General features: G+C 44.8%; 1 protein-coding gene across 1 annotated transcript in view; it reads right to left on the reverse strand.

Moving 5' to 3' along the window:
- The window catches only part of LOC147693602 (X-ray radiation resistance-associated protein 1-like), a 312,782-nt gene that overhangs the window by 261,196 nt on the left and 23,694 nt on the right, over positions 1–27,892 (reverse strand). Inside the window, exons 2-4 of the mRNA XM_086933820.1 lie at positions 9,555–9,663; positions 5,925–6,124; positions 1,298–1,369 (exon numbers count right to left, since the gene is read on the reverse strand). Coding sequence (XP_086789946.1) covers positions 1,298–1,369; positions 5,925–6,124; positions 9,555–9,648 — 366 coding nt within the window. The 5' untranslated portion in view covers positions 9,649–9,663. The remainder of the gene's footprint in view (positions 1–1,297; positions 1,370–5,924; positions 6,125–9,554; positions 9,664–27,892) is intronic.

Raw genomic sequence — 27,892 nt, forward strand, 5'->3', positions numbered from 1 at the left:
TTTCCCCTGCTGTTTCACGCTGAGATGTCAGCCGCTTACGCATCAAAATCTCGGCGTAAGCACCACCACTCCAATTCCGATGGGTCCAGTAACAGCTGTTACCGGGCCCACAAGAACTAATGGGCCACTTCTAATTGGCCCACATATTGTAGGGTGTTTAACCTGGCCTTCCTTTAATGGTATTTAATTCTCCTTGTTGCCTTGAGAACACAAAGGTTACCCCTCAGTAACAATAATGTGCTTTAATAGGTGAGACACCTTTTTGACTGGTGATTCCTAACCCTTTAACCTACATTTAATGGTTACATTAAACCTTCCAGAATCTGCAGGTTATTTGGTGATACCTTGCTGGTTTCATAAGTCTGGTTGCAGGCGTCCACAATATCTACATCCTGTTCTGATAATTGACCTCAGTTACACAGGCATAAGTAGATCAGACCCTCCTGAATTTTGCTGGTGATGTTCTTCAAATTTAATGACATTTGACGTACACAGAGCTCAGACAATAAAATAATATTCAGATGGGAGATCCCAAAATGCACAGCCACCTGGGCTTCATTCTTCAATCTCTGACGCTTCTTTTGGTGAACCATCAGTTTCACATGTTTATCAATTGCATTTCATGGTTTTCCAATATCCTCTACAGTTTGAGATGTGAAGAAGAATTAAGATGGTAGGCTTGCATCAGCTGGTGAATTTTTACGGGGTACTGCTGGTTCACCCCGACATCTACTGCCACACACATGCTTCTCTCTGCACCCTGGACATCACTCATCTACTGTGGTGGTAGCTGTTGATTGTTGCTCAGGCCTGTACCTCAAGACCTTTAACAAATATGATCATCCTCGGAAGCGTGCCATAAGGCTATATGAGGACTACTGCTTGGAGTGCTGTAATCAAAATATTAAACCTAGATTTCCTAGGATTGGTCAAGCCCACTTTGCGTTGAGCAGTATCCAAATCGTTATTTTTAGACCTAGTTCAGCAGTACATTGTATTTTTCAGTGATCTCCACAACAGTGCTGTTATCCATAAGTTAGTCAAACATTTATTTCTCAACCTAAACGTGACTTGAATATAACAGGGCACCACAAAGAGTGAAAGAGGACTCTTTCTTCTACCCTATTGATCAATGACTTGACAATTCTTGTTACCTAGATGCTGGAGACTATATTGTATTGTGTAGTATAAGATACAGCATCAAACCCCAGAAGGATCATCAGGCCACAACAGCCACCTTGTGCTGTCCGGTTAAAAAAAATGGTTTAATACATGAATACGAAGTCTTTATACTTACAGAGGTTAAATGTTTGTCACGTATATCCACAGAGCACAGATCTGAAGGGTGATCAACATAGTGCGACTTCAGCTAGAAATTGAACAAATAAGGGATTAGCGATGTATAGCCAATAAACTTTAAGTTATGTGTGTCCCATACATACAAGAACATGGAGGCAACTTTAAGAAAAGAGGTGAGATTGTAATTGGGTGTTAATGCAGGAAAATGAATTTTTAATTAGTGATACTGCACTTAACCGTCATTGGAATTTTTTTTAGGAGCCCCTTTGCCGTCTGCTTCTCATGAAACAATGCTGTTAAGATTGAAAAGTAACTTCCAGTATAGCCCTCTACTTGAGATATAGGTAACTTGTCAGGTGAAGAATGGACCAAAACTCTCAACATTATGGATTTCTGGAAGTTTAAATCCATTATTTGTATTAACATAGAATGTAAGGAAGAACTAGGTTTTTCCTAACGACAACACTAACTTTTTTGTTTAAACATCTGGTTTTGAAAATATGCTAATTTAAGAGCATAGCTCTAAACAAAAAACAGGTTAAAATAAATAGAAAAATATACTGCCAGGTGTTAGAATGTCCTACAATTTTGTTATTTACATTCGGATGTGCCTGAGAAAAGTTGAATACCCAATGCCTGAGACCAGACATTTTCTTGGGTGGTGATGGCCAGCACCACCACTGATGATGCTGCCCACTGCAAAGGGAGGTGCCACCTCTTCTGCGGTGTCCCTTTCTATGATACAGTTCATTTGACAGCCTAGTAGCCGTGTAAGATCCCCAATTAGATGCCAATATATACACTGCATTTTGCTGCTTATTTCAAATGAGCAGTGTTTCACCTTTATCTAGAGAATGATTGAACCTGAGTTGTTCTCTGTCTGGGTTGAGTAGCTTATAAGTGCTGTTTTTCCTTTGCATTATGGTATTTGTTGTCCAGCATTTACAAGGGGGGACAAACCACAAGTACCTGAATTCAAAGAAAACAAGCATTTGCAATGCAATCGGTCTCGCATTAGTGAAAGTTAGAGCTATTGGTGTTGCAAATGACACTGTTCTTTTAGTTGTGTTTTTTTTTGTTTGCAGTGATGTGATCATTTGACCTCTGTAAAGAGATCGGAAGGAAAGGGGGATGCAGAGGAAAAAGTGGAAAGCAGGAGTGGCATGAGTAGTGCTTTAAAAGAAAGAGGAAAGACGGAATTTGTGCACATGTAAAGTGCCCCTTCAGCGCGGCAATTGTACACCAAAGCACGAGACAATAGGAAGAGCACTTACCTGAATATTGTATGCATACTGAATTGGCAACTTTGGAGATATTACCCTATAAATATTATGTGCCTTTTATGTCTATGTAAACGCTCCACTGTCATTTTGGAATGTGTAGACGCGAAGAGCAGATTTAAAGGGATGTGATAAGGACGAAAGGGGCAGAGAGGGAAGTGGAGGGGAGAGGGGGAAAGTCAGCAGGTGACTGACCGGGTGTAGTGACAGGAAAGCGAGGCAGCTCTTCCTATGCACAGGGCGTCTGGACGCTTGTCTACAGAGACCGCAATGGAGTGAGTCAACCCGTCTCACCACACCCAGAGGCGTTTATGGTATAACAATGATAAATTCTGTATCACAAAATTAATGACCCGGGTCTTTCTCTTTACAAAGGGCTGCATTCACATTGTAGCCAGATGTTTATTATAATTTGCTGTAATGGAGGAAAAAACAAAACTATTAGTATTTAATTAAGAAACTGGGGGGCATAAAAGTAAATCACGAAGGTGGGCGATCACAGGCCATCTGAACATCCAGGCCACAGAGAGAGAGAGATTGAGACGGTGTTGTGCAGCTAACACTGCACCAAAGTTCACTTGAACCCAGTGCAAGTAACAATAGAATGGGCATGGGAGAGAAAGCAGCTAGCAGCCTCCCCTTTCGTCTCCGATTCATCAATTAAGTTTTACTTTGTCATGCATCAACCAAGCTTTGTATCCATCGTAGGTTGATAAAATAAACATATTTTATAACTGCGCCGATTCACTAAGCACCCAGAGACCCACCCATAGTGATTTTTGACATAGAATGCATCGAAAAGATGAAGTCACATAAATTCATGTATTTCTTTGAATAACAACTGTTTTATACAGATTTAAGCCATTAGACGTCGCATGTCCTTTGAGTGAAGATGAAAGGGGAGGCTGCTCGCAGGTTTAACCAGCTGTCTGCAGAGTGTTGTAGCGGCACAGTATAGCATCCTAATCTCCTATCCGAACTCAGCCTTTCATCCACTGCAGAGCTGATGAACTTAGAGACACATAGAGGAGGAATCCTACTAACGCTTCAGATACGATTTTCATTAAAACTCTTGCTATAACCGAAAGTCAACAATGTAACAAATGTGTGTATTGTGATCAGAGCTTTGAGATGCCCACCAATGCCCTTTACCTATACTTTAAACGTTGTGTTAACCCACTTGCACACTTGTTGCTCGTATCAATTCCTCTGCCTCAGAGCCTCCAACCCCCCTCCGGAGAACGCCTGTCTGTGATCACCGGCTGCATTAATGTGACACCCCTTCACACCTGTAACGGAGGCTGGGACCCCAGAGAGCCGTAGTGCAACAGTGTGTGGATGCTATCGAGGGCCATCCCAGCTCGGCATGCAGCTTACACAGTGCAGACCCCAGAATCTGCTTAGTGACTCGGAAAGCACACTATATTCCAAGCGAAGAGGACGTCACACTGCACACATTTTACCTTCATTTTTAGATGGAGAAATCCTATTCTTATCCAAAATTTCAATGCTGTTCAACCTGTAGTTTAAAATTAGTGCTTGCATGCCAGTGTTATGATTAAACTGAAGCGCTGCGGCCACACTATTCTTAAGCAAAAAGTAATAAGCGGGCACATGCATTAAATAGAAAAGGTGTGCCTATAACGAGAATGGAGTTGATAGAAACATATTTCCAGCTTTCTCGTTACGTCAAGAAAACTCCAGCGTAGGAGTGCGTAGGGAAGAGGAGGATGCAGCTGCAACCCAGGAGAGGCAATGAAGAGCAGCTGTTCAGAATGAAAGCACTCATGCTTGTACGGTATTTAACCTTGCAGCGCCATCTGTTTCCAATTAACAAGCGCAGGCAGGATAATTGGAAACAGATGGCGAAGCTGCTCGCTCCCGCAAGGTGGATGCCTTACATGTACGAGTACTCATTGGAAACAGTGCCGTACATGCACGAGTTTTCCAAAAAGTACAGACCGATTCCAAAAGGTCAGATGCTAAGCAGCGCTTGCGCGCTGATTAGGCTCGACCTAAAAATTACTCAATAGGTTACTTGACTGGATGGGTCAACTTAGGAGCTCATATTTGTGTTGGCCGAGGCTCTGAATATAAATCACAATCTGGATGTGTCGATGACAGGCCAGTCAGGTGGTCTCACATCGCTAACTGGTTCAGCGGGAGGCAGGCAGGAACTACATCTCTGACTTGGCCCACCCTATCTTAATTCAGCCAATACAAGGCACGCCTGTGACTTTCCCTGGTTGGGGGTCTGGAGGGTGTCTATGAGAGTCCTTCTCCGCCACTGGTGCCACAGTCCCTTTACCACAATAGAAGTGTGGTTCTTGAAATGAAAATACATGTGTTGTGTATCTCTCACAGTTACTGCATAAGCAGTTCAGTCATGCAAAATGCACAAATGCATGACCACTGCACCATCAGTGCACTCATGAAAACAAGCAGCTGAGTCAACTCTGGGTGCTCTAAAATGAGCTCTGGTAATAAGCACCGGCACACACATGATAACATTAATTAAACATGGTAAATACTCAAATTGACATCTAGCACAACCCTAGCTGTGTTACTGATTAACATCCCAGGAAAAGTCTTATAGCATAAAAGGCGGGAGGGAATGGATCGGGGAGAGAAGAAAGCTTCTTATGCTGTCCTCTCTCAGACCCTGCCGCGACTTTCACAGGGTCTTTATGGTACCAACCAGAGATTCCAGAATCAGATTTCTTTTTTATATTCTCCAATTTCCCCAGAGTATTTAGCATTCCCCTTGGTGAGTGGTGGCAAGAGAAGACAGCCCTCATAGCGGGAAACCACAAAACATTCTAATTTGGACTATCTAAGCTGCTCGCATCCATCACCCTTTCCTATGGAACCACACCACCAAAGTAAAGACCAACAACATAAGGGACTAGAGTATGACGTCCATGTTTAAAATCTGCAGAATATAAATTACTTCACTGACTAACCTACTCAGTGCAGGATTTTACTATATCACCTGAAAGACCGGAAACACGGTGACATGTGAAGACTGTGCTTTGGGCTGCCGATGGACCTACTTAGAGCTGGAACCCTAGTGGCATGGGAAAGGCGCAATGGGCTTTAATGCAAGAAGGTAAATGGGCACCGTATCTCCATTGGGTATTAAAAGACCCATAATTAGGGGGTAGGTCAGCAGGGCTTTCAAACCCCCTGGGTCATGCTAAGATTGCGACGAATGTGCTGATTATAGCTATGCTTAGGAGGAGATTGCCTTCAAAAAAGTTATTTATAAGACAGTAATATCAAACTGTTTATACTTGAACTAAGAAGCAATGTAAGCAATGTATATGGATTTTTGTTTGCATTTACCAAAAACGCTGCATTTAGGACTTTGTTTCCCGCTTCCGGCTCTCTGACGGGGCACGCGCTTCCTTTCACGGGTTGGGCCGGCGTGCTGAAATGCAGCCGGTTCTCTCCACACTCTTGCCTTTGAAGGGACGTTGAACAGATCATGGCCTTGAACCTGCGCTCTTGGTTGGCTTTGTGTGACACCAGCCAGTGCCCAGCGCCTGTCACAAAACAAGAGCCACAAAAAGGTTAGCATAATATTGCTTATCCACCAAACTCCACAGAATAATCTTTAACATGAAACCTCAATATCTCTTGCAGAGCAGGAAGATGAGGACATTTGAGGGGTTATGGAGAGAAAGTTGAGAGACAAAGTCACAGCAGATAACATTCTAGCCATCTCAATAAACCAATAAAAGTGAACATAATGTTGCTTAGGTACCAAACCTTACAGTATTCTCTTTAAGATGTAACCTCAATATCTCTTGCAGAGCAGTAAGAGGGGATACATATGTGGGGGTTTAGGAATCAATAGATGTGAGACAAAGTCGTGAGACCAATATTTTAAGCATCTCAAACACCTCGGCTGAACAAAGTAAGTTCAGGCAACTGCAAGTAAAGCACCATTTAGATGGGTTGCTGCTTAGACATGAATACTGGGAAAATGAGTTTGAACTGCAATTTTGTTATGTAAATATGAATTGGCTGCACTCACTACATACTCCACCATCTACTGTATATTTTGAGACTTTAACAAACAAAATAATTTGTTTATCTCAAACTAATCAAAACGTATTTAAAATGCTGCATATGTTGTGTGGTGATGAGCAAGACACTGTGCACGGTTTAAATGGTCAGCTTGCTGTAATCAGCCATTTGAAAAGAAAAACAATTAGCCCAGGTAGTGCAAACATTCTCATTTGATGAATGGGGAGAAGGATGAAGAACTTAAATACAAAATCCCTATTCAACCAGACTGGAGATTTTTTTTTTAAACCTTCTGAATCATGCACCTTTACTGTTTCAGTTTTCAAACAAATCAAGATGTAGATCAAAGGCACTGTTCTTAAATTAGAAACTCTTTCCAGCAGGCACTCAGACCGTAGATGAATGCCAACCATGCTGTATTTCTTTTTAGTTCCCTTTAATTTCGAAAGAACCTCCCAGTGAGTTACTAATATAATAAATGTGAAATGTACTGTTTTATTTTTGTTTTTCAAGGCAGTTTCTTACCAGAGCACTGGTACTCAAAAACATTTTCCCAGGGGCCAAAAAGTATGGTTGGTAGTGTGACCGAGGGCCGCATTGATGCAGTGCTTGGGGGGGGGGGGTTGATCGCAGCGGAAGCGAAGCATGGGGACAGGGATGTGCGGACTTAGTTCGTAGGTTTCATTGCATACTGGCCTCTAAGTTAAGCCTGTAGACGTTAGAGGAGTCATAGATTCGACAAAACCATGTTACGCTGTAGCCGAGTCACTATCCCTCTATCGCACCCTGGGTAAGCCTTCTCTGCTTGCTATTGCTATCTTGAGTGAGTCAAGTGTATAAAGGATGTGACTTGATTATGGAATTGTGATGAAACAGAATCCTTGGCCTCACAATCTCCTTATTCCTACATTTTCTTATCTGTAAATTTTAGGGGTGCTTACTAAAAAGCTCAGTTACGACCCCGAGTATTATAAAAAAAAATAATTGAAAAGATCCCCTCCCCCAACAAGGCGTGCCGTTCTCTGAGGTGGGCGGACACAAACATCTAACCTCCACATGTGACAGTGGAACCATTTAACCCATGGCAGCAGGAGTAGTTTCCCCTCTACAACCATTTATGTGGCTTCATGTAGTTTATCATCAGAAAGGCCTTCCAAGGGAGACTCAATCTGGATCTCATTGCCTCTAGATCTGATTAGTACTTTTAATTTATTTCTAAAAGTATTAAATTAATTTACTATCCAGTTAGTCTGATTTCCAGCTCTTCTATTTGGTGATCCTTCAGTTGCTGAAGTAAGATTACAAAATGAGATTACAAACTGATCACTGCAAGTTTGCCACAGTTTAGAAACTCATACCATGCCGTTCCAGAAACACACAAACGATTCTGGAACCCGTTATTCTTTATCAGTCCTTTTGAGTATTAGTTGGCTCTGAATCTAACCTCCTCAAATATGTTATCCAATATGGCATCTGGAACAGGGATGTGAAAATTGAAAGCTGAAGTTATAGGACATTTCATTTCAATATCCGATTGTGATTGAAACGCTTGCTTGGAATGTGCCAGAGCTTATGTCACCAATCAAGAAAAGCAGCAGAATGAAGCAGGTAAAGAAGATTAAGATGGCCTCACAAGTAAAGTGACATCCAAAGTAGATAGTCCTTGCGTGATTAAAAAAAAATAACATCTCATGGTTTTCTTCTCTTTTTTTTCACAATTATATTGCTTGCAGGATTTATTTGTTCTTCATTCGAATATGCCTAATGCACCAATGGATTTTGTTTGTATCACTCTATATTCTATTTAATTATTTCTTTTCTTTCTTAAAATTTAATACATTTATTGAACAAAAAAAAAACATAACATCCAGTTTTTCTCACTGCACACTCATAACAAAGCAGAGGCTGTTGTTTACATCAACACATCTTCCCTTTATGACATAATGAAAAAAAAATACTGATGCAGAGTTGCAATGAAAAATGAGCAGTGTTCTTACCATTGTTGGTTCAATGAATAACCCACGTTGGTTATATCTAATGAACATATAATCAATTATTTAAAGCACCTACACACACTGGTGGTCATGTGTTATACACCGGGATGTATCCAATACACTTCCAGTTGTAAATATACATGTACAAAAGGCTAATCTGATAGACCACTCCTGAATTAGCTGTGCGGCCAGTTGCCCCAGTGATGGAAGTTTCAATCTGTAAGTCCAACATACTGTCATTCAAGTTGAAAAATGCATTAATAAGTTGGAAATTAACAAGCACCCCTATCTTTGAATAGCAATGAGACAACACATTTCAATACACTATTTACACTGGCAGCTTTTTACAACCAAAGAAAATGTATTGGACCAATACGGTAAGAAATGCACATACGCCTGCCCCAAAAAATAATATAAAGGATGTTTAAGGAAGATGTGAGCCCTATTTGTACCAAGGCACATTACCAAGATTAACATGATAGATTAAAAGTGTCTTTATCGATATACTACAACTAGGAATAAAATCAGGCTCAAACCCTTCTCTTTCTGTGTACTAGTAAAAACGCCCTTGGTGCATCTAATGAGGAATCTCCTGGCCTTAACACCAACAAATATCAAATAAGCATATATTAGCTTAATCCAGTAACACTTGAGAATACCTAGAGGCAATGAACTTTATGCAAGTCTCTCACATCAGATTTTTGGCTTTTACAAAATCAACACATTTTTCCACTTGCTTTAGGGTATCAGCCTGTTGCCTGATGATTTCACTAGTATTAGGCCATATGCTTGTGGTGATTTCTTATGGCCAGGCCCATTTTACAGCCATCCAACATAAAACTGGATAATGTTAAAAGTGGTGGGAACAAAATTATACAGCCGTCAAGTAGTGGCAGTCAGTGAGGAGGTGTATTTAAGAAAAGATAAAATGTGGAAAAATCAACCTTACCCTCAACCCCGGGCCGAAAAAGGCTCCTGACAGGAAAACAGTTGCTTGCAAAGGTTTCACCATCATCCAGTTTGTACAAGCCAGTGGTGGCCATGTTTGATGCTCAAACCTACGAAGAAGATGCAACAAAGGTTCAAAGACTAGTAATGCTCTATATACAAACTCAAAACGTTATATAACAGGTATTAAATTCAATAAGAAACTCAGTTCAATATTACATTATTTATCTGCTTGCAACAACGGCTTTTACAGGCCATTAATATTATTGGCATTTTGTTAGGAAATGTGGCACTAACAGTTCTACAGCAACCAGAAGCCAGCTACCAATTCAATCACTTGTTAAATGTACTTTTGCCTTTGACTCTGTACAGCACTTTGCCACTTTTTGCTAGGTTCTCACAATATAAATACATACATTCTACCCTCCTGCATTTGGACTTATGCTATGGGGTGAGCCTCCCTAATAGAGTCTCCCACACGGTAAACTATGTTTACAGTGGCTTATGAGCTGCATCCCGTGGCACCCACCTTTTACTTTAAGGTCAGAAGCCTACAGTTAGCTCTGGGTCGTTTGCAGGTGACAGGTAAGCCTGTAGAGTATCTCCAGTGCTTTACTGTAAGGGGACAGGAATCCATTTTGGATTCCATATGTGGGTATTGCATACACTACGGCGGATAGTGAGAGCCTCCCAGATATGGATATTGATTGCAGAACATTACTGGGGTTTTTTTTAAGTGGAGCAGCCTCCTGTGAAAGGAAGGAGAGAGACAGAAGCCCCTCTGAACAACAGGGGTGCTCCCTACAACTTTCATGCATCATTCGTCCCCCAGAGGTGTTACTGCGGGCAGAGTTGTATAGTAGCCGAGAGGGAAGGCCTCTCCTCTATTGTGCCTTTGTTTTTTGTGTCTCCCTGACCGGGAACTCCCAGCTACACCTCCTTTCCTGTTGATACTCTAGGACAAAGACTGTGGCTTGACAGTCTGGAAGGGAGGCGGAAAATATCAGTAACTGTCTGAAACTTGTCCAGGAAGAGGTTTAGTGGACTACACTCTCTCCGTCTGCAAACGTAGGATAAATAGTGGGTAGAAATGCAGGTCAGTGGGCCTGTATTTTCATGAACCAGTGACAAGATCCACCCTGAGAGTGGAAGGGAATTATTTGAATTCCAGAGCAAGACTCTCTTATTGCCAACTTCCTTTCTAGTAGGGATAATCTGAGCAAGACCCCTGCCTGGAGAGCTTTAGACTGCATGTAGAAACAACTGCCTGCTGGAGAAAGGGGGTATCTGAACTGTACCCCGAGAGGAGGAGCCTGTCTTGTGGAGTCTTCAGCCATTCTTTCTGGTGACAAAGCAGTTGTGCAAGTGACTGGCAATTGAACGTTGCTGATGGAATGGAAACTGCCTTTAGGGAAAAGGACACCTTGCTGTGGAAAGTGGTGTTGCCAAATTAAATTTCATACCACACCCTATATTGAGGAAAGCCTTACTGCATCTAGTGGTTTGTTTGAAAGTACCCAGGGAGTACTGGTGCTCCTCAGGGACCTGAAGCACTGTTGTGCTATATCCACATACTGCCCCATAAGGAAAGGTGGGAACCACTGACACTACTGTTCCCCAGTGAGCATAGGGGCCTGGACTATGTGGTGCCTTGAGAAGAGCATAGCTGCACCTCTGCACCCACCCACTGGCAGGTGGGAGCAGTAGTGGCATTCATCTCTCCATCCAGCACAAGGAGAAGAGTGCTGAGGTGGGTCTGGAGATGGCCTAGGCGGTGCAGCACAGGAACCTCCATGTGGTCTCTGTGAACTGTGGATCGGTGCCCCAGAAAGCAGGCAACAGCACCCACAGTTGAATTAAATGCTGCAGAAGTGTATCAAAATTTGAAGTAAAAAAAAAGGTTTCTACAGTCTGGCAGCTGCAACAAACGGCCTTTGGAGATAGTCCTCAACGCAAAGGAGCACTTCATAAGGCACTGTAGTCCATTTGAAATGTGCACAATCTTTCTTGTGGTGCCCCCCGAAAGACAGGAGAACAACAAAGAGCTTTACTAGGTTTTGGGCAAAAACAACATGATGATGGATGGAATGCTTGAATAAATCTCAGCCACCAGCAATCGCTTGTGGCTCATCACAATCTATAATTTTTCACCCACCATGCCACCTCTGTTAGGATCCAGTCATATGCAAAACAGTATTGATGATGTTCAGCCCGAACTGCCAAGCCAGATCCTCCCTGAACCGGAACACAAGCAACCCAGGACCGGTTTTGTGGTTGTTTTGGGCTCATCAGCCGGGGCCCAGTGGCTCAGTGAGCCCGGAGCCCACGTCTGGGCATACCAGGCGCTCTTAGGGCATCAGATGCAAAAACAACAAAATGATGGATGGAATGCTTGAATTAATCTCAGCCACTGACAATCGCTTGTGCCACAACCCAATCAATCGTTTTTCAGCCACCATGCCACCTCAGTTTATACACAAAAAGAAGAAGAAGAAGAATTCGTACTTGTAAAGCGCACTAATACCCCAACTGGTGTGTCCTGGTGCTGTAATGCGTACCGCTGTGGAACCCTTCCTGGCTTTTCCCTGTGAAATGTCCACTCCTGGGCACCCCCAAGGTGAAGCCAGGCATCCCAGCGCTGTTGGGGTCGTTGTGGAGATTAAGCAAGCTATTGCCCAGAGTTGCAGAGTGGGACCCATGATTAGAATAGGCACCGAGGCGAGAATTATCAGGTCCGAGGGAATTGAGCCCAAGACCCGCCGAGGCGGGAATTGAACCCTGTTCCCGGGCCAGACCTCTTCATCAGGGTCTGCCGCTCTAACCATTGAGCCACACTTCTCCACCCATATGCAAATCGGTCTTGGCCCTGCTCTTCATGCAAACAGTCCAGCCCGAACCGGGACACAAGAAACCCAGGAGCGATCTCACTCTTCTTATGGGCTAAGTTTATCTTGGTTCGAGTGGCACAGTGAGCCCTGGGCCCACGTCTGGGTATACCCAGTTCACTTCAGGTGTCAAATGAAAAAACAACAAGGTGATGGATGGGATGCTTTAACTAATAATTACTGTTTGATACACTGCTTTATCATGTGTGAATGTGGGTGCTTCACGCTGGGGGATTCGGAAAGTGGCCCAGGGTATGCCAAATGTTATTAATATAGTTGCTATCTATTTAAAAGATGGGGCTGGAAAAGCTGTACAATTGGGGAGTTGGGGATCTGTGACTGTGAATGCTCAGAAGCAGGCCTTCTGTGCCTCCCAGGCTTCTACCTCTGCATTCACAACCCATTGAGGAGGATTTGCAAACATAAATCCTGCCTCATTAATATTAATTGGGCAGGATTCTGGAAATCCTACCTAACATACATTTTGCACTGCAATGTATATTTACGGGTAGGGTCGCAAAGCATTCGATGTACAAACATACTAACTGTCTAATGACTTGAGCTATGTACTTCGGGATTATTGCGCATTAAAAACAGAAGGGGATACATTATTGCTGAACTTTTCAGTAGGTATTGCATTCTCAAGTCACTGTAGTAATGGGTCAGTCACCAATAACAGGTAGGGGGCATCTACATAGCATGTAGAAGCTGGCAGCAGGTAAGGGAATCAGATCCATGTAGTCTGCCCCTGCCTTATGCAACATACATATCAGTCTTAGTTGGCTTTCACCTCGATCTTTGTTCTTATTCTTATCTTATCTTATCTTATTCGGAATTTGTTAAGCGCACGGTCACCCAGAGGTTTCATGGCGCTGAGAGACAGAAGGTGACTGATGAGGCAGAGGTGACAATGCTCTAGCCGTGCGCTTGTTTGAATAGCCAGGTCTTCAAGGCTCTCCTGAATTCTACTAGCTTAGTGCAGTTCCGAATAGACAGGGGAAAGGAGTTCCAGATTTTGGGGGCGAGGTAGGCGAAGCGAGATCCACCTAGGCGTTTCTTTTTGTACATGGGTAGCGAGAGAAGGGACAGGTGGGCAGAGCGAAGATCCCGGGTCGGTTCGTATTTATTTATGAGATGGTTGACGAACTTGGGGCTTTTGCTATGATAATGAATATAGCCTAGTGTTTTGTGTTCATACTTCTTCATACTGGCATTGTTTCTTCAGTGTCTTTGCCTCTACCTCCTGTGATTTTGACTGTGTGCTGGACTTCGTTTTTGCTGGTCTAGGTATCCTGGGCACTTTACCAATGCTGTTCCGTACTAAAGTACAAGTGCTCCTTGTGTAAATTGTGATTTTGATTGGTAATCCATGATTGGCATATTTCATTTACTGGTAAGTCCAAAGCAAAGCGCACTATGTGCCCCTAGGGCCTGTAAATCAAATGCTACTAATGGACCTGCATCCCTTTTTGTGCCACCCACATGGGTAGCCCTGTAAACGTGTCTCAGGCCTGCCACTGCAGTGTTGCAGAAGTTAAAAATACATCTTTTGACAAAGTTGATTTTTAAATTGTGTGTTTGAAAATGCGACTTTTAGAAAGTACACATTTCTTGTTTAACCATCCTGTGCCTCTGCTTGACTGTGGAATCAATGTCTGGTTTAGACTGACAGAGGCCTATTTGTGCATTCTCTCTAGACAGTCACACAAAGGGAGCTGAGGTATGTCCTGCATATCCTGATGGCTTGTCAGCAGGCTGATGGGTCTTCCTGGGCTAGAGTGGTGGGAAGAGTTGTCTCTGACACCTGAATAGGGCTGTGCCTAGCCAATGGTACCAGGTCTAACACGTGTCCCCTCCAGCTGAAATGTGGGGAGAACTACCCTTCCCCTAGGTAGTTCTCTTCACTAAGGTGGAAAAATCTGGACAGACCATCAGCATTGGCGTGTTCTGTACCAGGGTGGTGTTCCACCGTAAATTGTCCATCCCCTGTAGGGAAATGAACCACCTCAACAACTTCGGATTCTTACCCCTCATCTGCATCAACCATCTGATGGGCCTGTGGTCTGTCTGAACCCGGAAGTGAGTCCCAAACAGGTATGGTCTCAACTTCTTCAGTGCCCAGACCACAGGAAATGCCTCACGCTCAATTGCACTCCACCTCTGTTCCAGTGGAAGTAATCTCCTACTGATGAAGGCTACAGGTTGGTCTAGGCCCTCCTCATTAATCTGTGAAAGAACAGCCCCCACACCATGCTCTGAAGCGTCTGATTGGAAAATGAATTCCTTTGAGAAGTTGGGCGCCTGAAGCACGGGTGCTGTGCACATGGCAGTCTTCAGGGCGTCAAAAGCCTTCTGACAGGTGTCAGTCCAGTTCACTTTCTTGGGCTGCTTCTTGGAAGCCAGCTCAGTCAAGGGTGCAACAATGTTGCCATACCCCTTGACAAACCTCCTGTAGCACCCTGCGAGTCCTAAAAATGCTCTCACCTGGGTCTTTGGGGTTTCCCATGCCAAGATGGTATCAATCTTGGGTTGTAGGTGCGCCACCTGGCCGCTCCCCACCTGGTATCCCTGCACGATCTAGCACTTACTCGCCTTGACCGCGAGGCCTGCCTTTCGCAGTGCCATCAACACTTCCCAGAGGTGGTGCAGATGTTCTTCCCAACTGGCTCTGAACACTGCGATGTCGTCCAGGTAGGCGGCACTGAAATCCTCCAGTCCAGCCAACACCTGGTTGACCAACCTCTGAAAGGTGGCAGGGGCATTCTTCATCCCAAAGGGCATAACCTGGAATTTGTAGTGCCCATCTGGTGTGGAGAATGCTGACCTCTCTTTGGCCCCATCAATTTAAGCGATCTGCCAGTACCCAGAAGTCACATCAAACGTGCTGAGGTACTGCGCAGCCCCTAACCGATCAATGAGCTCATCAGCTCTGGGGATGGGGTGCGCGTCAGTCCTGGTGAATGAATTGAGTCCTCGGTAGGCCACACAGAACCGAATTTCGGGTGTGGCACCAGGCGCAACACCCTTTGGGACCAAGACCACTGGGCTGGCCCAAGGGCTGTTATAGGACTCAATCACCCCTAAGGCAAACATCTTGGAGACCTCTTCCTTGATGTAAGCTCTGACCCTGTCAGTCACTCTGTAAGCCTTGTGCTAAACAGGAGGACTGTCCCCATTGTCCACATCATGGACGCACCACTCAGTGACACCAGGCACCCGGGAGAACAAATCAGGGAATTGTCCCAACAGTTGCGACAATCTTGCTGCTGTTCAGGGGTCAGTATGGCAGAGAGGCTTACACCATCCACTGACCCATCTTGCTCTGTTGCAGACCCGAGGAGGCTCAGTCTCCTCCTTCATTCCAACAGTTGTCGCTAGGAAAATGCCCAGGCCGGACCTTTCAAAGTGGAGCTTCAGGTGGTTAACATGCAGCACCCACAAAGGGTTCCTAAGAGACTGCAAGTTCACCAGGTAGGGGACATCACTCTTGCACTCCACCACCTCAAATGGTCCGGTACATCTGTCCTGGAGCGCACAAGGCTCTACAGGGGCCATGATCCAAAATTTCTGACCAGGCTGAAGCTCAATCAGAGTGGCATTCTTATCGTACCACCACTTCATCTCTTCCTGGTTGGGTTCCAGATTCGCCTAAGCGAGTTGTCTGAATCGCCGAGTCTGGCTCATGAGTTCAGCATGTAACTGTATACATCCTGGGGAGGTTTCCTGGGAGATTGCTCCCAGCCTTCCTTGACCAGACTCAAAGGTCCTCTTACCGGGTGACCATACAGGAGTTCAAAGGGGCTGAATCCTGAGGACTTGTGTGGCACCTCACGGTAAGCAAAAAGACAGCATGGCAAGAGGACGTCCCACTTATGCCTCATAGGTTCCTCAAGACCCATAATCATGCCTTTAAGGGTCCGGTTAATCTCTCAACCAACGGAGATGCATTTCAGGGCCACCCTAACTGGCTATAAAAAACGTTTAGACAAACTTATTAAGGAAGTGAACGAATATAAGGATCCACGGGCACAATCAAAAGCCCAAAAACTTTAAAAGGACTTAACAAAATGGTCATATACAAAGGTTTATCCTTATACCAGTCCAGACTTCACCCCACCGTCAAAGACTGACCAAAGTACCGATGGATCAGACAATGATTCCTCAGCCAGCGGTTCAAGTCGGGATAGTTATCGTTCTCGCCAACGCGGCAGAGGAAGAAACAGAAAACAGCCACAATATCACCAATCTTGGCCATCTTTCCCTCAAACAGGAGGACCCAACTTTCCAAACTCCTTTCAACCACCAGCATTCCATCCGATGATGGGGTGGAATCCCCCCTACATGCCCTATTCACACTTCCAACAGAATCTGTACCGTCCGCCTTTTTTAGAGGGGGGCCAGAGAGCAAGAGGACGAAGACGAGGCCAAAATCAGGTGCATTGGGAACAAGAGGAGTCAGTGGGGGACAATACCAGGAGCAAATCACAACAAGCAGGGCCCAGCAAGACGAGAGCCTAATGTTTAACCTCTCTTCAACAACCTTGACATCTCAAGAACAAGCAGTTCTTGAAAAAGGACTGGGTTTCATTCCAACGGCCCACTTGGATCGGTTTAAGTTACATTGCAAGCTTGCCGAATTTTTTCGTAAGCTGAAACAAAAAATTTGGGGGGAGAAACAAGGCACACCATTAACCGAAAGCAATCAAGGAGATACAACCTTCCGCATCAAATCCTCCTTTTTACTCCTCCTCCTCATACCATTCCTCCAGAGATCACAGCTTTTGAACAAGCGGTTCACAATGATATTGAGGCTTTCGGGGAAACGGAAGTGTTCAAGAACTTGCAGGCTTGTGAGTTTCAAGCCTTACAATCTTTAAGAAACAACCGTAACATCGTGGTGAAGCCCGCCGACAAAGGCGGAGGTATAGTGGTTCAGGACGCAGAGGCATACGATACGGAATGTAACCGCCTTCTATCTTTTAGGGTCAGTTACACCCATTTGGCGGTGGACCCTTCGTCAACCCTACGTGATTCTATCCTATCGTTGGCAAATGAGGCCGAGGATCAGGGTTTCATTACCAAACATGAAAGAGATTTCCTAACCACAAGCAAAATCACAATACCATATTTTTATACCGTGCCAAGAATGCACGAAAACAGGTCACCATCACCAGGAAGGCCGATCGTTTCTGGTCTGGGATCTCTTTTGTAACCTTTGTCACAATATTGCGATTTTTTCCTAAAACCACTCATTCAGAAAACAAGTACTTATCTGAAAGACACTAAGAGCCTGCCGGCCCTCCTTCATACAATCGAACTGAATGAAGAACCCATCTACCTAGTCACACTAGATATAGAGAGTCTATATACATGTATCCCACAAGGCTCCACCATTTGAGTAATCAAAGAGACTCTGGCAGGCAGTGATTGGAACGATATTACACCCCAAAAGTTTGTGGTTGACTGTGCCACTTTGGCTCTAAAGAAGAACTTCTTTGAATATGAAGGCTCCCTATACCTCCAGTCCACTGGGACATCAATGGGCAGTACTTTTGCCCCTAGTGTGGCGGGGATGTACGTCTATGATTTTGAACGCAGTTATATCCTGTCAGACGCCAATCCCTTCATGTCCCAGGTTTCCCTATGAAAAAGATACATCGATGATGTACTCATTACCTGGAAAGGCTCAGAAGACATCCTTCAGGAATTTTTTACTTGGATTAACACATGTGATGAAAATTTGAAATTTACTCACACACATCACAAAGAAGAAATGGTGTTCCTTGACGTTGTCATTTCCAAGTCAGGCAACAAATTACAAACTAGGACTCATCACAAACCTACCTCCAAGAATAATCTTCATTTTACGAGTTACCAGCCCCGTCCGTTTCGGGAAAATGTACCATTCGGCCAATTTTTACGGCTAAGGAGAAATTGCAGCGAGATCACGACCTTCAAAAGTCAAGCCAACGAGCTGACCGAGAAACTACGAAATCGCGGTTACCCTAATGGCATTCTGAAGAAGGCCTGTTAGAGAACGCGCAACCAGAATCGTGAAGCCCTTCTAGATGCAGATACCTCTAGGCTGACAGAATCACCACCCCTCAATGCAGCCTCCAATGTAGTGAGTACGTCTATACGAAAACATTGGAAGATTTTAGAAAGTAATAATCATCATTGGGAAAAACCCTTGTTCTCGTACAAGTGGGCTCGCAGCCTGAAGGACACTTTGGTACATACACGACCTCGCCCTGATATACCCGATTACCAACCATCGGCCCTGAATACCTGGGGCCTTCCCCCAGTGTTGGGTCATTACCCTTGCGGGTCGTGCAGCGTGTGCCATCTAACGACTACTTCAAAAAACCTTGACCTTGAACAAGGGAAAATATGGATTCAAAAGTCACATACAAATTGCAATACCTCTAATGTGATCTATCTAATCACCTGTCCATGTAAACTCAAATACGTGGGGATGACTGCACGGAAAATAAAATAACGAATTGGCGAACATCGCAGCAATGTCCGGTGCAAAAAGAACAATACAAAATTGACTGATTATTTTCTCCAACAGCAACACACTATTAATGATTTACAGTGGACGGTGATAGAACATCTGCCGCCTGGTACCACCACACACCAATCGCTCTTTGAAAAAGAACAAAGATGGATTATCGTATGCCCACCCACCTTGAAGGACTAAACGATAACATCCCATGGAGTACGGTTCTGAAACGTTAAAATTGTCGTTGGGATGACCTTTGACATGCGCTCCAAAGTAACTCAGCCAGAAATGCTTTTGAGTGTTTCCACATCACACACTCAACTGACACATACTGACTAATAGAACCTTGCAATATAGAACTTATGTGTCACTTCATTTAATGATCCCCTAAAAATACAACTACACAATAGGATTAGCCAGCAGTAATAATGCTTTTGAAACTTTACAACATAGAACTAATGCGATACTTCCTTAAGACTTCACTATATAAGGAGTTCATTCATCAGTAATAATTTATTTGAAAGTTAGAATCTATTTTCCGTATGAATTTCTATTGCTGACTGACTATGGCCGATCCTTAAAAAATGAACAAATATACATAGAGTGTGAGAACAAACCAAAAAAAGAATATTTTTAACTAATATAGAAGAAATAATGGCTACAATCAGAACAGCTATTTCTGTTAACCAACGTCCCCCCCGGTTTTCCTTGTAAATGGGCAAACCTTAAGCTCCATCTAAATAGGGGTTTCATGTTGACAGCCTGTGTGGTTTGTACAATAGAGCCCTTTCATATCATATGGCTCAATAGCAGAGATGGGTTCACAGTCTCCTTTGTAAGCGTTGTCTCTTTCAATAAAGTTCATCATGTTTACCCCTACGTAACCAAAAACAGTGCTCTAGTCTCAACGACGTCCCGTTTCGGGGCCCCGTCCCCATTTACGCATCATGCACTGACCCGTGATGACGCGTTTGACTAACACCATTAGAGTCCGGACACTACGAGCAACTACCAACATTCGGCCCGGGAGTGTATTTATAGGTATGCTGCCTGGAACAAGACGATCAGGGAAGTAAGTAAACGAGCGATCAGAGTTTTTGATATCTTAATGTTAAAACTGTCTTTTCTTAGCCTTCCTGATCACTTTCCTCTTACTCCCCCTTAGATACCCAAACATCTGTTCCCTCTCCCTACGGGCTCCATGATGCACTTAATTAAGTGATTACACATAAGTTCCGGGTTTTCCCTCCATGTTGCAAATGTCGCTTTTTGTCCGACAAATTAACATCCCACTTCACATATGGGGACCTTATTACTAAGATTGTAGGTTTTTAAGCAGCACCGGTAGATTTGGCATGTCAAACTCCGTTTTTGTGAGCTACTAATAGATAATGCTCCTGGTGTGCAGAAGGATTAATAATCCCTTCACCTATGCACAGCCGTCCAAAAAGGAATAGCCTCCATTTAAGTACAAAGTTTCAAAAAAGGTTTTAGCTTTGTGTCTATAATTATATACTCCTCATATGACGATATATGACATGTCTCTCCTGTATAATTTATAATTTGACAGGTTTTAGAACACAAGGAACTAAGCACTTTAATGATGAATGATTGCTTAAATAAATTGCACTTTTGCATCACAATGCAGATGCTGGAATATATATTTATATGTATACCTTTTTTTGCAGGTTGTTACACAGATCTTTTGACATCTACACAAGATCTCCAGGGTATAACTGTGAGTTGTACCACTTTGTAGTGTTTCACAGGTTAGGGTGCGCCTTAGAGTGTGCATACCACCGTGAAACTCAGATATAAGGTCCTGACGAATGCTTCGCTAATAGCACTGTAAAGCAGAAACATGTTGACCGTTTCTTAGAAAATAACCAAAATCGGATGATACCAATTACTTTATAGAACTGGCATTCATCCGTCTCACGTTTTTAATGGTACCTGGCAGACCTTGAATAAAATAGTGGATGGGTTAGCGCCAGACACCTTTTAATCATCACTTCTTTTCACGTCACCACTGATGCACACACACATCTGAATACCCTGCTCCACTGTAACTCAGGTGTGGAAGCATACCAGAGAAGCATTCTGCTTCTCTGGTAGAACCCTATGATGAAGCATGTCACCGATCAGGTCGGTGAGTGAGGGTTCTTTTAATACATTATGCTGTGCTAGTTTCCAATCCTTTTTCTAACTTTTGTTAGGGCAACCTTCAGCTTGCTCTCCAGTACACTCTTTTGTTGTTACATATTGATTTACAGGGAGTATAAGAGTGTCTTTCCCTCCCTCTCTTGTTGTTGCAAGTAATCTCTCAACCAGCCCATTACCTTGGGGGTGGTAAGGAGTGGTGAACTTGCATGTAACACTGCACTCCTGCCACAGGGACTTCATAGAATTAGATATGAAGTTTGTATCGCGGTCTGACACCACCACTCTGGGGAACCCCACACGGGAGAAAATCCCCATCAGTTCACGTCCCACCGCTGGGGCCATCACGACCTGAGAGGGATGGCTTCTGGGTACCAGGTAGCATGGTCCATCAAGACCAGGATAAACCAGTTGCCCATGGCTGTCTTGGGGTCCAGTGGCCCCACAATGTCAATGCCCACCCGTTCAAAAGGGGTACTGACTACAGGGAAAGGTTGGAGAGGAGCCTTTTGCTTCCTTCCACTTTTCCCACTTGCCTGGCAAGTTTGACAAGTCCACCAATCAAAAGGGGGACCCCCGAAAACGAATACTAGGCAAGTAGCACAGGGGAATTAAATAGAACAAACTGAGCAGGAAAAGCTACTGCCTAGATTTCAAAATACCAAGGGCCCTAGAACAGGGTTCCAAAGATTATACATTGTTAGCTGAAGCTGACCCTGACTTAATTATTATGCCATAAGAGCACAAACAAGATTAGCAAAAATAGCAATTTATTATTTTCATGATATCAAAACAGACTAAAAAATCCACAAATGTGTCATAAATAAACATCATCAATAATCTGTAATGTCCCACACATCACTTCATTCATACTCCCAATCTCATTCATACAACCACTCATCAATCCTACAACATCACACTTCACTCAAGGTGGTAAGACAGCCAACTGATGGCGAGATGACAAATATCCTGTGGGTTCTCCCAACAGTAAGAGAACAAAATCTCGTAGACACGGAACAAACTTCTATGGCCAACGCGCGTTTCAGTGTTTAACCCCAGGCGGAGCCACACCTTCAGCAGGGCGAGCTGTAGATATAGGTTAGACAACAAACACACCTAGAAATGTTTGAAAAACATGAGATCAATATATACTTCAATATTATCTTAATGTCCAAGATATTGTAAATTTTAAACATGCAGACCGTCAGCTTCAGCAATACCAAAAAAATTTATATTTCGCGATAAACCAGGCCAGTACTAAGGCCAGAAGAAGTTTGACAAGTCCTACAATGAGTGTCTGAACTCTTCCGCATCTTGGGCCAATAAAAAAGGGTGACACGCCGTTCAAAGGTTTTGTTCTGCCTCAGGTGTCCAGCAAAAGGAACATCAAGAGCCGAACCCAGTAGGAAGACGCTGAAGCGCTGGGGTACCACCAGCACATGGGCTGACCCAGGCTCAGCAACCTTAGGCTCGCTATACAAGAGGTCGTTCTCCTAGAAGATCCAACGTGATCCAGACTGATCACCTGCTGCCTGGTTTGTGGCCCGTCACTGCAAACATACAAGAGAAGGGCACTTCTTCTGTTCTGCACAAAATTCCTCCCTGGAGGGTCCTCCTTCTTGTTGCCAATGGGTCAGCTCAGGCAGGTCCCACAGTTCAGCCACTTGCTCCCCTGTAGGTTCCATGGCATCCCTCTCAAGGTCTGCCTCCTCCTGGACTGTGGGAACAAAGGGGGATGGTTTCCCGCACCTCTACCTCTTCTCTTTAAGGCAGGTTCCTGGGCCATACTTTCAGGCTCCAGGACCTCTTGAACACCCTTACTGGCTGCCATAGACCGAGTGGTCACACACGCCCACTCAGGCAGACCCATTGTCTCCAAATGAGCCTTCTTCTCCAACTTAGCCCAAGGGGAGCTCTCTAAATCATTGCCCAACAGACAATCAACAGGCATGGCTGGCCTCAAAGCTACTTGGAGAGTACCTGAGACCCCCCCACTCAAAGGGAACCTGAACCACCTCACACTGGCTCTCTGAGTTGTCCGCGGCAACTACAGGGAAGAATGCATGTGGGATAACTTGCTCTTTGGACACCAACCAGCAACTGACAGCTGTCACACTAGCCCCAGTGTCTCTTAGAGCTTCCACCCTTTGGCCATTGATGGTCACCCACTGCCTGTACTTTTTAGTGTTATCAGGCAGCTGGGTCTTAGGGACCATCTCAAATTCTCCTAAAGAGACAAGGGACATTTCTCCAGGACTCCACCCAGCTTGGGCACCCATCTCCTCCCCACCCAGGGCTACACTCGCCATCTGACGGGGTGGTGCACGGGAGGCATATAATGACCTTTTTGGGGACACTGGGGATCATACCAATGGTGTCCCACTTGCTTACACTGAAAGCATGTAGCGGGCCCCCTGTGAACAGGTTTACCTGTCAGGGGCTCTGACTTTTTCTCAGGGGGAGGGTAGGAACCCTTTCCTTGGTTTCCCTTGGGAATTACTTTGGGGCCCTTTTTGGAACTCCCTCTGTTTACCCTTGTCCTCCCACTCTTCTGCTGGGGACCCTGCCCACATTTGGCGAAGTCTCCCAAGTGACCCTTGTGGGCCCGGGTGATGACCAAGCGGTCCGCCTCCTCAGCAAGCTTCCTAGGGTTAGTTAACTTGCTATCAATAAGGTGCTGGTGTAGCTATGGAACACAATTAGCAGACAAGTGCTCCCATGCTACTTTGATACCCTTCACCCAACCATCCATAACTCTGCAAAAGAAAGATACATATTCTATCCAAGTGGTTGCCTCCAGCTTCTTACAATTCCTGAATCTCTGTCTATAGAGTTATGGGGTCAAACCATACCTTGATATCCGGGCTTCCTTCATGTGGGCATAAGACATCCTATTCTCACTGGGTAGGTCTAACAATGTATCCCTCCCTTCACTCACAAAGCGGCCCCACAACCCCGGTCCCCAATCCTTCTCAGGGACCCGGTGGGCCAACATTGCTATCTCATAGGCTGCAAACCACTGCCCAATATCTTCATGCTTATGGAAATTGTTGATGACATCCTTGGGGATATATACCTTGCCTTCTGAAGGCACAGATGGTGCGCTGCCAGCAGAGGGATTGATTTCTAAGCCTTTCGCTTTGATCTCTAACTCCCTCAACATTCTCTCATGTTCCAATCTCATTCTCTCTCTCCAAGGACAACCTGCTATTCTCGAGGTCCCTCTGACCTTCTAATTTGAGCCTGGCCATCTCCAGCTTGTGCATCCAGTCTCTCTCCCTGTCTTCCAGCTCTCCTGGGGACAGGCCTTTGAAAGAGACACTGCTGCCAGGAGGGAACGGCACCCGTGCCCTGGATGGAACCAATGGTACATCCAACTCCCCATCTGCATCCCTGACTGGCTCCACCACCAAGTCTGAGGTATTTCTCACTTCTACCCACACCCGCAGCGCCTTTTGGTATTCATCCTTTTTTTAAATAAATTGGGGAGCAACTTTCGATTTCCTGCAGAAGTACTTCAGCTGTTTTACATTGTAGGTTTCCAACCTCTCTTCCTCAAAATCGAGACCCATAGATGCAACAGATGCTGGTCGGCTCATGGTAGTAAGAATTGGCAGTTCTAAAAAAAAACATTCCAAGGAAAAATATTCTACTGAAAAGTATGTGGTCGCGTTTGGTCTGCACTCACTAGTAATGTACACCAATAACTGTATATGAGTCACAAATGCAAGTCCAGAATACCCACTGCTGACCACCAATGTTAGAACTGGGGGTCTCTAGTTGGCAATGGCTTGCACCTTTGACCAAATAGGGACCCTTGCTTCTAGTCAGGGAAAGGGGTTTACACTCCTGGATAACCCCTGCTCACCCCCTTGGTAGTTTGGCATGAGCAGACTGGCTTATCCCCGAGGCAGTGTGTTAAGCATTTGTGAACACATACAATAATGTAGTGAAAACACCACAGATGGACACCACACAGGTTTCATAAAAATAACTATTCTTTAAATAGGCTTATCACAAGATCATAAACGACAAAAATCCACAATACTGTCATCAATAATAATTCTTCACGAAGGTAGGAATAGTTCAAAAATAGGTTATTCACTTAAAAGCAGTCTTTAGCAACAGATAACCCAAACAGGAGTTATCACAACGTCAAGGTCAAAGAAATCCCAAGGTACGGCGCCAACCGCAAGGTGCGCGGCTTTGGGCCCGGATTCAAAACAGACCCACAGAACAGTACCTTGGAAAAGCAAAAACAAAGACAGATCACGACGTTGGTGAGGTGCGACGTCGTTGGCGAGTTGCGGCGTCGGTTCCTTGCTTAGGGGGAGCTGATGAGTTGGTGTCCTGGATGCGGGCACAGGCAGGGGAGGCGTTGGTCCTGACCGGAGAGAAGATGACGTCATGATGGCACCGAAACCACGGTTCCGTACGATGTAAAGATGTCGATGGATTCTTGATCACCCACGTCGACGATCGGCTCCACGATGATGTCGGTTTTGGAGTCGATGCGGCACAGCAGAATGCGTCGGGCCTACGTCACAAGTCGTAGCAGCGCTCGCGGCTATGGCAGGCTTACGATGTCTGGTCTAGTTGCAAGTTGGAGCAGCACTCACAGCTTCGATGCAGACGACGGCGTCGCTCGCCAGCATCGGTGTTGCAGAATTCTTTCTCTAGTAGCTAGAACAGCAGGTTCCAGATGCAGTCAAACAGAAGTGGTTAAGTCTGGTATCCCTGAGACTTCGGTCAGGAGGCAAGCTCAAATCAAGCCCTTGGAGTAATATTCTGCAAGATGATGAAAGTTCTTAAAAAGTTTCTTCTCCTTTCCTTGGCAAGAGTCCGCTGCAGGTCAACCCAGCAAACTGCACACTGGCAGTCCAAAATCCTGCAGCTTCCTTGGTTCCTCTCCTTGGCGAAGGTTTGTCTTATTTTCCCAGAAGTGATCTAAAGTTCTGGGGTCTTGGCCCCAATATTTATACTGCAAAAACATTTGTCCTCTGAAGGCAGAGGATCCTGTACCTAGTCCAAACCAGTTCTGTGCAGTCCTGGAGCACTTTGTTTATATGACTCCGTCTTTCCTTTGGTAGGGTGGGCCAGGGTCATCAGACACACCACAGGAGGTGGAGCCAGCACTGTGGAAGGCAGGTACAGTCCTATTCAGGCTCAACTAACAGGAGCCTTAGGGGGATGAGAAGCAGGCCGCCCCCCACTCAAAATACTCTTACACAAAGATGGCCTGCCCCTAGTAGGCTCTATGGCTACAAGGAGTTTTTCTTGTATTGTGGCAGAGGATGTATATACCTTCTGTCTACAAAAGTTTGCACTCTGTTGCAATTTTTAGTCTGGCAAAGTTGCCTACATGTGTGTGTCTAATAGCTCCACCACCCCACTATATATGTCCCCTGTCTTCCAAACGTGAAAAAAGGGGAGGGAAGGTTGACAGTGCCTCACGGAAGCAACACCAAGGGGAGGATTCTACCAGACTGGTACTCACCTGATTCCTCACTTCTCATCATCGGCTACTGTCAACCCCAAAAGAAATAGGAGAAAAACAAAAATAAGGAAAGTGCATATAGATCAGACAGCCATCAAGTGTTGTATGTGCTAGGACCCGATGTGATATATCCGTGCCCAGAATAGTGAAAAACAAATATACCACGTTAAAAAGAGTAAGGCTAACTGGCAACTCCTGACTTTATTCTGTGCTGTTAGCTCACTCTGTTAAAAGTCAACCGACATGTTTCATCACTTTATCTTACGTTTCAGTGATTTCTTCAGGGTTTTTTTGGGTCAGCGTATAGCATGCACCTTTCTGAATCTTCCCTTATTGTACCTGTAGCGGTTGGTAAAACATAAAACACACACATTACATTTGTACATTGAGATGTCTCAGCAAGTGGCACCGAGTCCGGTGCGAACTGGCAAGTGACCATACATTGAAAACAGCAAAACTCTCGGCCAAATTGGTGCAACATTTCAACAGCCTAAAACACAAACCCAGGGATCTCCGCTGGGTCGTGATAGAGAGAGTACAAGGAGACCCACATAATATGAGCAACAGACTACTCAAGAAAGAGGCACGGTGGATCTATGAAGAATTAACAGCTGACCAAGGCCTCAACTAAATTATTGAGTGGAACAAGGTCTCAATGATCTAGAGTGCAACCCGTATGAGACATTTTAGGGACCAATGAACAATCTGCAGAGACAAGCATTATGTCTCGATTCAACAACGTAGAAGCACAGTGGACACCATCTGCTAGGGGACTCCATCCAGGGTACCATAGTGTCTGTTTTCTAACCTACTCAAAGTCTTTTTTTAAAAGTAACACATGGGTAGGTTAAAATAGGAATACACCAATCCATATCCATAACCTATAAAGAGGTTTTAGGGTCCTAATTACCAATGCTTGTTAGCCCCGCTGTACATACCAGTTCCACACTCGATTAGGATCACAATCCCAACTCGACATGGCACTGGCGATATAGATACATTGGGGTATCCCCGATGTAGTTTCCCGTTCCAAGATGGCGTCCGCTACTGAGGAAGCGTGACGCGCTGCGTCACGTCGATACGTCCGTTCACGTGACCAGAAATCGGGCTATGTAAACAGACTGCCGGCACCGCTACGACGCACGAGGGGTGAGCGCAGACCGCACCTGGACGCGTAAGCGGTAAGGAGTCTCAATAGCCAATTCTTTAACATCTAGAGGGGAACCTTTTGGAAACCGTGAGTGGGGCAGGCTGCTGAAGTAAGGAGGGAACCTTGCAATAAGATACTTGCT

This window comes from Lissotriton vulgaris, chromosome 8 (assembly GCF_964263255.1).
Source record: "Lissotriton vulgaris chromosome 8, aLisVul1.2, whole genome shotgun sequence".
Taxonomy (NCBI): Eukaryota; Metazoa; Chordata; class Amphibia; order Caudata; family Salamandridae; genus Lissotriton; species Lissotriton vulgaris.